The 12,075-nt window shown below is 40.1% G+C and overlaps 1 protein-coding gene across 8 annotated transcripts in view; it reads left to right on the top strand.

Annotated features, from left to right (window-relative positions):
• The window catches only part of LOC139631664 (muscleblind-like protein 1), a 64,759-nt gene that overhangs the window by 40,572 nt on the left and 12,112 nt on the right, over positions 1-12,075 (top strand). For all 8 annotated transcript variants that reach the window (XM_071496041.1, XM_071496047.1, XM_071496045.1 and 5 more), the window contains exons 3-4: positions 4,895-5,065; positions 9,755-9,973. In XM_071496041.1, coding sequence (XP_071352142.1) covers positions 4,895-5,065; positions 9,755-9,973 — 390 coding nt within the window. The remainder of the gene's footprint in view (positions 1-4,894; positions 5,066-9,754; positions 9,974-12,075) is intronic.

The following is a 12,075-nucleotide window of genomic DNA, read 5'->3' as shown; positions in this document are numbered from 1 at the left end:
GTCCTGACTCACTGTTGTTTTTGCGGGTGACCTCATTGATGTAACCTTGTCACAGAGGATAACGTGATGCTGATTAAAACCATGTTGTTACTGAGACCAGAGCCAGCCACACGTGTACCTGAAACTGCAGTGAAAATGCCGCAGTTGTAATTGAAGTAACTCAAGGTCAGGACATGCATATGGTGTTTGTGTGCATGTGTACCTGCATATATACATAGGAACCTGGGAATTCATTTTGCTTTGTTATTTGCATTGCACTGAACGATAAGTACCAATAACAGTCTGCCATCCCAAAATGTTTGTCATATTATCCTTAAAAGAAATAATAGTGTGCGTATGTGTGTGTGTGTGTGTGTGCGTGTTTGTCTATGCAACTATTTGCATGTGATTGTGAGTCCAGGAGCTGAAATATGGCAAAAAGTTATCTAGTGTAATGAGGCCAAGGTGATTTATAAGAGCAGAATGCTCCATTACCATGCACCTACATGCACACACATACACTTAAGAGTGGAACTGTGACAGCTGGTTCACTTTATTTTAATGGCTTGCCAATTAAAAGAAAGTGAAACCGTGCATTGGCACAGCCAGAACTTCGCAAATTGGTTCAAGTTTCAGAATCTATGTTTGGTTATGAGACATGGAGGGTGTTTACCAAAACCTCAACCTGACATGTTAAAAGATGTTTTATAACTTTGAATTTATAAAGAATTTGACCTGTTTTGGTGTGAAGGCTTAGTGGGAAAACAGACTGGTTCAGTCAATCACCTGAAAGGTAGGGTGGGAGGGCGGGAGGCAGCCAGAGGAGGGACAAGGAGGAGGATAGAGCAATCGAGAGCGTGTGAGAGACAGATGCAGGTAGTCTGTTAGCATATTAGAGTCTCAGTGGAGGACAGGCAGACAGGTGAAGGTGGAACAGAGTCAACTTGAGTGAAGTCTGGTAGTCACACCACTCTAGCCACAGGGAGAACTGCTTTGGCTCAGACATGCTCACCATTAACCTGTACTGACGTTGTTTAGACAGCGGGGAAAATAGCAGTGAAACGAGGCAGGAAAGAAGCCAGGACATTAGCATTGCAGGCAATGATCAACAGGGACTACAGGCTCACGCAGACCTGAACTGTTCTGACAACAACAACCGTGTACCAGATAACAGGGCTATTGGTGAAAACGGAGGGATAGGTGTGGGTCAAAATATTGACCTTTTTGAATGCAGCTGATAAAATACACAGAGGTAAATTCTCATTACTACAATAATATTCATTCTGATTTCACCTTTAACTTTTACTTTATCCACGTTTTCACAGCAGAATCTGTCTCCAAGGAACAAGATAATCTACAATGTCTCCTTCAAAAACATAATAATGATGATGACAGAAATAGAAAGTTATCCAGATCAGATTGCACCGCATTATCAATGATTCTGGCGTAAATTTAATACTGTGTTATTCTACAACAGATTGAGCAGCCAGATAATCACATTAAAAGCCACTGACCTTGCCCTTTAGGAGATTATAGGAACATAACCGTCATAGGAAAAACATTTCCCACCAAAGCTTTTGTGATCTATCATAATGTTGTCTTTCCTTTTCTCCAAGTCTTTTTTAATTTCCCTCTAGCTTTGCTGAAAGTCGATTTCAAGGCAAGAAAATGCTTGTTTTGAGATTTTCTTTAGTTTGATGCTTATCGTGGTTTCATAAGAGAAGGTAGAAGTTCTTCAAATAATGAAAATAAAAGTTATCCTGTAATCTTGCAATGTGTCTACAAACCTTTTCAACTTGGACCTTGTTTTATACTATACACACACTCACATATATGATGATATAAATATAATATATCAAGAAAGGTTTGTAAAAGTTTCAGAATAAAATCATAATTTCCTCAGAAGAAAAACACATATTTAAAACTGAAGTCATGATATTTGGAGAAAATGGTCCAACCTTGTGGTCATCTACATCCCATGTTTGGTACAGAAAAGCTCAAAGGCTGCTCCCACTTATTTACTAAAATATCACAATGTAACAACTTTGGTTTTGAAATATCAAAGTTTTATACCCAACACACTATGGACTTACACAATTTCAACTTTAATTTCAAAATCAATTATTTGGCTTCATTCTCATTTTTTTTATTTATTTATTGCAGTTTATTATTATTATTATTCCCAGTAGCTTGACATGTTTAAAAATGGTAAAGTGTTTAAAACCTATTTAATGCTGATCACTGAAAATCAACGAAGAGTATGATCTCAAAGAATGGGGGATTCAATGCTGTATTGTCACAGTTAATCACACACACAGACTCACACACACACACACACACACACAAATGGCTGGAGTTGACATGCTCATGTCTAGTCACCCAGAGGGAATGTGCCCTGAAAATCAAAAGACATCAGCCAATTAGTGCTGTTCAATAGTCACAGCCACACAGGGATGAGCCAGACCGGGAGCACTGTTAATGTGTGCCTCTGGGCCAATCAGCAGACTGGGAATACTATTCCTCTCAGCTCTCAGCCAATGAAAATGCTGGAAGAACTCTTGACATTCTGCTGCTCTCCAATGCAAAGTACCTCTCCTGCTGTAGCTAGGCAGAACAGCCTGCACGAGGAAGTAAAAGGGAGCATTGGAGAGACAGAGTGAGACAAGGAGATGAAAGGAAGAGAGGTGGGAGGAACAGAGGAAGAGTGGAAGAGTGTACGTGTTAGGTTGTGAAAGCAGGTGTCATGGTGGGCCGCAGTGGGCAGCAGGTAATCTCACTGAGATAAGCAGCAGCATGACAGCCAACCTTTAATTCCCCATGGGAGGTGGTACTGTGGAGTTGTCGCAGGGTTGGTCTCCCCATCCCTTGGAAGTAGATTTATATAAAGGAGTAATGAGAAGAGATGGCAAGGGGATGCATTTTGATGGGCGCAGATTGAGGCGAGAGAAGATGAAAAGAATGGAACTGACAAGGGGCAGAGAGAGAGTATTACTTCTGTTTTGCACATTCTGCACACATACATGAACATGTTCACATACACAGATCACAGCAGCACCACTGCATCTGCACTGCTCTGTATTCATGATAAGGAGAGCAAATATCAGCATGGGGCTCGGGATGTATGTGGGATCGAGGTGAAAGGAAGGGAATGAAGGAGAAAGGGGGAGTAAAAATCTAAGATATTACACCTATTCGGGGGAGTGTTCAGTGGAGCAGGCATTATGAGAGTGTAAATTACATTCCCTCCTTCTCCCCTTGGGCTGGCGGCTGCTGGATGAATATAATCATCCACAGCACAAGCACCCAGACACACACCTCACTGTCTATAGACACAAGCAGAATATTAGATAGAGTGCCGTGATGTGTGTATGTTTATCGTCACAGTAGTCTCCAGTCGTGTATCGATCCTGCATCAGTTCTCAAGCCCGGATCTTTTCTGAAATGATGTAAAATATTGACACATAACTCATTCATCTCAATTGGGAGAGATCAATAGTGATTCACTGGGCCTTGTAAAACATCCGGCATCAAGTGGCGGTAGGTGGTAGGACGGAGGAGAGCATGGGTCTTTCCTAACTTAAACTGCCAAAACAATTCCTCTTTGGTTAGAGCAAGAGAGCAGCAGCAGTTCAGGCAGCAGGTGAAACTCTGAGTGTTTCTCCTCCTCTGTTGTTCCTTTTAATTTCCTGTCTTTATTTTTACTTAACAACTGTTAAACAAAGAGATAAGTTCTTGTCCTTTTTAACCTAAGTCTCTTTTCCTTGTGATGTCATTTGTCTCAACAAAGAAAGACATTTTAATTATAATCAGACTCACAATTCCCCGCAGTCGTTGAAGAATAAAGCTGAAATAATTGGTCTATTAATCGATTAGTTTATTGACAGCAACTGTAAACTAATTTGAAAAAAAAAACAACAAAAAAACAAAAAAGTAATTTTAAGACTCGGGCTTTAGGAAATTGCAATTGTGAGAAATTTCATTATTTCACTACTTTATCAGGGATGGAAAGAGTGTTGGAAAATTGTACTCAAGTAGAAGTAAAATTACCAAACAATGCACTCAGATAAAAGTACAAAGTAAGTTAATTAAAATGTATCCTGAGTAAACATTATTGTGTTAGATTTTTAATAGGGGGAGGGGGTAAAAAAAAACATGACAAACTATTATATTAGAGAACATCTTCAGGCTAACGCATGTGAGTTGGTTTTCAACGCATAAACACCCCTCCCAGGTGAGAACTGCACCGAAAGCAACCAATAAATTCTTGTCAGGCACTTTGCAAACTGGGCAGACAACTGATAATTACAACTCTGTGGTGGAGACTTTATGTAGCAATATTAAGCTACATAAATCAAATAGCTGCTACTTCTTGTAGCACTAACAACTGAATGACTTTTAAAAAACAACTTTGTTACAGTAACGAGAATTACAATAAATTCACAGATTCATGGATAATCAAAAATAATTGCAGGCATATTGAGCACAAAATAAGGGTAAAGTGAGAAGAATATCCATATCATCATTGGGACAGTGATGTCTCTCTCTGTTTCTCTGTGTGTATTCCAATCTGTTGGCAGAAGCAGATAGACAACTAATCCTCTTTTTATCTTTGCTCTTGAGGCTAATTTGCCTCTCGATGGGACCTTGGGAAAACAGGGGAAGGTAGCGAGCGGCAGCGTATAGGTCACAAAGGGGGAAGAGCAAGCAGAACTGATCGGTCTTCTTTACGACAAACCCAGATGTCAGGGATGTTAGGTCAGCGCCTGCTAAATGAGAGGGCAGCAACTTGGGTTAAGGCTCATTACTTCTTTACATTAAGAAGCACTATTCTAATTCGCCTCTCTCCGTGCTTCTATCTGCCTTTGTCCCTCCCCCTTTTCTCTTTCGTCCTCCTCCTCCTCTCTCATCACAACAGGGCCGCTGTTCCAGGGAAAACTGCAAGTATCTGCATCCTCCTCCTCACCTAAAGACCCAGCTGGAGATCAATGGAAGGAACAACCTCATCCAGCAGAAAAACATGGCAATGCTGGCCCAGCAGATGCAGCTTGCTAATGCCATGATGCCTGGCACACAGCTACAGCCAGTGGTGAGAGGACACATGTGCATTCACAAATATACACATCCGTAACTGTGCACTTATTTCCCACACACCAAAATTTCAATACATCACAAGTGTGCAGTGCCCTGTTGTTCATATGTGGATAACTGAGTTAGCTTGATTTGTTTGTGTAATTTGAGACAAGCCTAGAATTGTTGGTCTGTGGAGATGTCTTAAATGTATCTATAGCTCCAGATGCACTTTGACGTGAAGGAACATGAAGGTTTATTATTTATTATTGCTGCAATTGTCTGACCACTGTCCCAGTGTCCCAATTATTTAGTTGATATAGCTCTGATTCCCAAATCTTAGCAGTTAGTTAGCAGTGTTTTCATATGCGATCAATCAGATGATCACAGCTAAGAAAAAAAAAAGAAAAAGTTGTATTAAACTGCAGTTTTCTTTTAAGATGAAACTGCAGGCTTATTCAGAATTTTTGGTAAAATTGAATTTGCACAATATAGTACAGCAAAGTACATAATATAATACAAGGTAATAAAATAAAGTACACTTAAACACTTACTCAGTACACTTAAAAAAAAAAAGAAATGTTGCAGTATCTGCAAAAGAGATGAAATCAGCTAAAACATTCTGTTTAGCAGATTTACAACATTTTGATGGGATTTTTTCATTTAAAGTGATATCGATTCCTGAACTCTTGAACTCAGAAAGCTTGCTGGAAATGTGTTATCCATTTAATCTGTGGTGTAAGAGTGTTTGTAATCTGCTTTATGAGGATTTCATTTAATTGAATATGTTTTATGGTAAGAATATTCTTTAAATGAACTTTAATGTAATTTTGGGAGCATTTCTGCCATGGCAGCCAGTCAATCACAGGACTGCTGATTGTTATGACTCTACCTGTTTTCTGTGTTTCCAATTAACATTAGCCAAGATGAACAAATAAGTCCTCTAATTGTGTGTGAAGAACCAGGTCGGCTGGATGAGAAGAAACAGGATCAGTTGATTTGAGTGTGAAAGTTCAGTCTTGATCTTAAAAACAGTAGTTTCCCAAACACAGTTTTAACTCTCTAACTTTTTCCTTCTCAGTGGAGCAAACTACAAAAAAGCTAGTAGCCACTCCAGAAAAAGCTAGTAAGTGACTTTGAGTCATTCATTTAAATTCATCATGTTAGGCTGGATTAAAGAAGCAATGTTTGAAAAATAGGGCTCAGAACTGAATCACTACTATTAGTGTGGAGTTATTTTATACAACGATCAATAAAGTATCCTGTTATTGTTGTTATGCAATCACTGACACACTCTCAAACCCATGCATGCACAGCTACATGCACATGCAGTAAATTACCTCAGAAACTGCTCCAAGGATCTTCAATGTGATGGCTGGAGCCTCACTCAGACAGTTCAAATGAATCCTGTCCTGTCCTGTCCAAGAGAACTCACACAGTCAATGAGAGCTGTCAGTCTTCCTCTGTGTCCCTTCATGTTGAAGTGAGAGCTGTGGTGTGAATTTCTGCATGCTTGGATGCACACACATATGTGCACACTTAGCCGATGGCTTATCACCCTTATCTGGGGAAGAGGGGCTGTGTCGAGAGGCTCATTGAGAGGAACAGAGAAAACCATGAAAGGGTTTAAAGAAGCAATAGATCTCCCTGGGACTGCAAAGCCCTGCCTTTCTGTTTATGTCATGGGGAGAGAGAAAGTAAGGAGGAAGAAGAGGAGGAAGACAGGCTGACAGAGAAGGACACAGCAGAAGAAGAAAGGGAGGACTGAGTGAGGCAGGAAGAGATAAACGGACAGAGTAGAGAAAGGTAGGTAAAGTGAAAAGGATACGACAGCAGTGAGGAGAGATGGCTTTAGACCTGCACTACAAAGAAAAGTCAAGAAAACAGAGCCATGTTGTGTGCAAAGGGAACAAAGGGTAAGACAGGGTGCTAGCCTTTCCAGGAATCAAGCTTTCCTTCTCCATCCCTCCCGTGTGTCTTCAGCTTGGTTTCCTGCCCCCATCTTCAGTATCTCTACCCCTTTTTATCTGCTGCTCTTTTTTTTGTCTATACCTGCCCCCTCCTTCCTCCAAGAACGTAGGAGAGTGCTTTCATTTCACGCATGGAACTGTGCAGAGGGTGAAGTAATTAGGCTCCATTACAGCTGGCTCTGAGTGATGGTGCTCATGATGCTTTTTATTACAGTCAAAGTTATATCTATCTACAGTACTGTATCCTCACTCACTCACCCACTCACTCACTCACAAAAAAACAAAAAAACACCATGAGTAAATTTGGTGTACTTGTTTGTTGAAGTCAGTTTAAAAAAGTGAACTAAAACCATAAAAGGCAGAGCATTTCAGTGGTGTCTTCCTTCTGTAATTAGGTGTATTTCCATGTTGGGATAGTCTAGTGCTCAGTGTAGCTCATACAGCAAGTCAACAATATTCAACAAATTTAGGTTTCATCACAGTGGACTTGATGGATAGACAGTAGAGAATCAGTAACATAATCCAAAACTGTCTTTTTTAAAGGCTTTTATTAGTGTTAACATTAAAGTGACACTTTGTAATTTTTCTTAGGATTAAATAATGTGTTAGCAAATGTTACCAAACTTTCCTCTACTTGTGTTGCACCACATTTACCATTTAAAATTATCCAATAATTGAAAAACATCAGACACAAACAAACAAACAAAAATCCCATAATATCTGATAATTGTCACTTATAGTCGCACTTTATGCTGTTCAGCAAAAGTTACACAGTGTTGCTTCAAGATTCATTTTGCAATTTAAGTGCTGATGTGTCTTATACATTCTATTTTTTCATTTTGCTGTTTTTTTCTCATAATATTGATATATATATATATATATATATATATATGTGTGTGTGTGTGTGTGTGTGTGTGTGTGTATATATATATATATATATATATATATATATATATACATTTTCACCCACGTAGAGCACCTTGTGACTTTATTTTTAAAGTTCATTAAAGTGAAATATTTTCGAGACATTATGTACATTTTACATGGTTTCAGGATATTGTATTTCATGGTGTAGATATTAAGCAGAAAATACCTGAATAGGGCTGGTACCATAGCAAAACCAGGTTATTACATAACTTTAAAGACTGCGCCAGTTTAACATTTTAAATACTGCTTGTGTGATGTTTTTAAATTTTACAGGATCATTTGACATCAGATGAAAAAAAATACCATTATATGACCTAGCATGACCCTGAAATACTGCTCTAAGTCATCATGTTGCTTTTGATCGTTCTGTTTAGTTCTTTGAAAGCATCTTGAGTAGTTCTCCCTCAATGTACTCATGAAAACTTCTTAGTATTTGGTTGTTACATAAAATTTGGTTGTTACATAAAATGGAAAGTTTTCTTTGATCTGCTATTTTAAAGTCTAACTCATAATTGATTTGTGTTTGCAACATGTACATATAATATACATTTCTAGTTTGGATTCAGAATAAGTAAAAGGGGAAATCTTTGTGATTAAAAGACTGTGTAAGAAAGAACCACAGTACACACACTTAATATCACTGCTGTGATACAAATTGCTCACAGGAGGCATGCAGTGAGATTTTTTTCTGTTCCTACTGCGTAAATACGCTCAATCTCATATAATTGTTTAAAATCTGTTGCGATGGTGATTTAGCAAGAATCTGCAGGGTCTCATTATTGGGAACAATTCAATGCTAAGTGAAGAGACCTTCCAGAAAAGGTCACAAACTTCTTGCAGGATGACATCACTGCATAGTTAAAACCTCATGACTGTGAGTCTTTTCAATGACATCATCCTATCTTATCCCAACTTTGAGCTGCGAATGTACCAAAGTGATGTCTGAGCACCTTGAGAAAGGCAAATCTACTTTTTTACTTGTGATAGGACATAATTCCTCAAACGCTCCAGAAAGCAGAAGAATTAGAGAGTCCATGCCATTATTCCTGACTTGAGTCAGCCCAGAGCAGCGATGAGGTTTTGGGAGGAATGTAGATGTCCAGCTCTGGCTGCTGCTGTTCTATTACTCACTGTGTCGTGTTGGCAGGGGTTCAAAAGACAATCCTCAGACTGGGGCTGAGGTCAGGAACGTGCAGGGGAAATTTGCAGTGTGCTATGTCAGCTAGCATACTCGTGAGGCTCCCTCTTGGAGAATGTGTGAGGGAGCTGTTGCGAAAGGCCTTTTCTCTTTCAAACTGCAGCACAACACATACATTGTTGTACAGTATAGCCCCTCTCCCCCCTCGCCTGCACACACAGCTTGACGTCCCTTATCCTTATTACTCCTGCCCTGATGATCTCTGGTGTATGAAGAGAGACTCCATTTGATCCATGTAGGGGGTAGGTGACACCAGATACAAAGCCTAGGCCTCCACTTTGTGTCAAAGCAAATGAAAGACAAGCAAGCATCAAACAAGGCACATTGTTTTTCTTCAGATGTAAGCCCATTAATTGTCTATTTTTGCCATCTTCTTATTCTCCACATCCACCACCACACTTCCTATCCTCAGCTTGGCTTTTTTTTATAATTGCATACATCTTTTTTTTTCATCGTCTTCTGTCATATAACTTCAAGTGCAGTAGGAGTGAGGAAGGGTGGCATTACACTTATTGGCAGATATAATTGAATATGCAACATTTTTATATTAAGAGAAATCTGGGATGGTTTTGCGCAATTCTGACCAACTCTGTCATTTTCCATGTGCCCACAGCCCATGTTTTCAGTCACACCCAGCCTTGCAACCAATGCCAATGCTGCTGCAGCAGCGGCCGCTGCGTTTAACCCCTACCTTGGCCCAGTGTCGCCTGGCCTGATGCCCGCTGACATCTTGCCCAGCGCCCCTGTACTGGTCACCAGCAACCCCAGTGTCCCCGTACCTGCTGCTGCTGCTGCTGCTGCACAGAAACTCATGAGGACAGACAGACTGGAGGTGAGAAACACACACACATTTACGCTCACAGTCACAGGGATAAGTGGGAAAAATATGACTACATAAGCACGTACACACACACACACACACGCACGCACACACAAACACACATCACTGATCACACACACATCACTGATCACACAGATGAGAGGATTTGCATAATTATTTTTGTCACTTTCATATCAGTCACAGATTAAAAGCTAGATTAACAAAACTCTAGTAAACACTGCACCCAGTGAGGATCTTTTTCCCGGCTATACAAACAGATTGGGTTTTGAAATGTGGGCTGTGCTTATTTGAATATTAAAGGCATGGGTTGGAAAGTCTTGCTTCAACAGCTTCTGTTTGTAGACTTTAATTATGTATCTGGTACACAGTTTCTTTTACAGTAACTATATCCCATTACCATAATACAGTCATTACCCAGACTAAAGCAAAGAGAAAGAGGCGTTAATGAGAGTATCTCTCTGTAAACATTACCGTTGTCGATACTGCACCCCATCAACAGGCAGGAGACAACATTGTTTGGCACGAGCTCAAGTTATACTGTACCAGTGTGTAATTTTCAGAAAAATCTTTAATTCTTCTATGAAAGCAATCAGTCATGAAACCCAATGAGTGCTGTTCCTCTAGCTGTTTTCAGATAATCATTAATTGGACAGTAAGTCAATCTCATCTATTATGCAGCCCCACCCGGGGAACACTCGCAGCAGAATAATGGGGAAATCGTTGGAGGCAGGCAGGAGGCATGCAAGAACGTTAGGAAGGTTACATTTAAAACGTAACATTGGGTAGCTGGGTAATTAATAGAGGTGAGGCTGAGGAAGTCTCTCAGCCCGATTAACGAGTGGACGACATGCGGAGCGAGGGAAAGGATCAGTGACAGGAAAAAAGATCGGAAATCAATTTGTAGACCTGTTATGGTTATCAGGGGAGGGGCTGGGGTAAGAAGAGACCAAGACAACAGAGACAGGACAGAGTGGTGATTGAATTTTATAGAGGAGTCGTGACTGGTGAGAAATCTGGAAAATTGGAGGCAAGTTGAAGTTGCTGATAATAGAAGAAGAACATGCAGGTCTTGATGCAGACTGTGGACTGAGAGGATTGTCTGGCAAAGGATTGATTGCATTCTGCACCAAAGTCCAGTAAACAGACAAACAGATATTAAATATTTATTTGCCAAATGCAATAATTGGCAGTAGAAGAAAAATCTGCTCATTTTCAGTGTTTTCCTTCTAGGTATTAAGGCCCAGTGGTCAACACTGCCTGTAGTGCTCAGCCTGTGTGTACTGGTGAAGCGTCTTGATTGAGAGAATTCATATCCTAGCCTCATTTATCACGAACTAGGTTTGCTAAAAATATCTTAGAGAAAAGGGCCAGCCATATTTTAGTTTCTAGTGTGTAGTTCAAAATAAACATAGCTGGAATTCTGTGGACTGACACACATAGCAGTCAGAAGATATGTTACAGACCGTTTCCTTGAGGCTGAGAGAAATTCCTATTTTAGAAGACAATCCTCCAGACTGTTTTCCTGAGAAATATTTTCCAGTGGTCTCTCTGTCTCTATCTTGTATGGAGCCATACTGCCGCATTTCAGCGTGCATAAAATCATATGGTGCTTACCTGCAACCATGGTGATGTAAATGGTCCAGATGGACAGTTACCATGGGCACAGAAATATGATTAAGAGGCCATTTATTTGTTTGTCCAACTCAGAACTTTCACTGGGTTAACTCTCTCTAATGCATGATTAGCCGGTGTTCAGAGAAAGACACCTGGTTCAGAGAACATTTAGTCTTACCTTTCTTCACTAATTTCTTTTCTATGCCAACCACACTCACTTGATCCCCAAAGACTCTCACTCTGTCTCCTTGATCCCCATCTCTCTCTCCTTTACTCTTTATTCATCAACCACTCTTACATTCTCCTTTCTCTCCCTTGTTTCCTCCCTCCCTCCCTCCCTCCCTCCCTCACTCCCTCCCTCACTCGCCTCTCCAACATCTGCCTGACAACAAGGCAGTCTTTTTTTTTTTTTTTTAATAAGACCAGTAGCAACAGTGGTGATCGTAGCAGTGGTGGAGAATTAATGTGCGTGAGTGTGC

Source organism: Trachinotus anak, unplaced genomic scaffold, assembly GCF_046630095.1.
Source record: "Trachinotus anak isolate AG129_WGS33_773 ecotype Australia unplaced genomic scaffold, CSIRO_AGI_Tana_v1 ptg000014l, whole genome shotgun sequence".
In the NCBI taxonomy this organism is placed as follows: Eukaryota; Metazoa; Chordata; class Actinopteri; order Carangiformes; family Carangidae; genus Trachinotus; species Trachinotus anak.
This window is presented reverse-complemented; position numbering and strand designations above follow the sequence as displayed.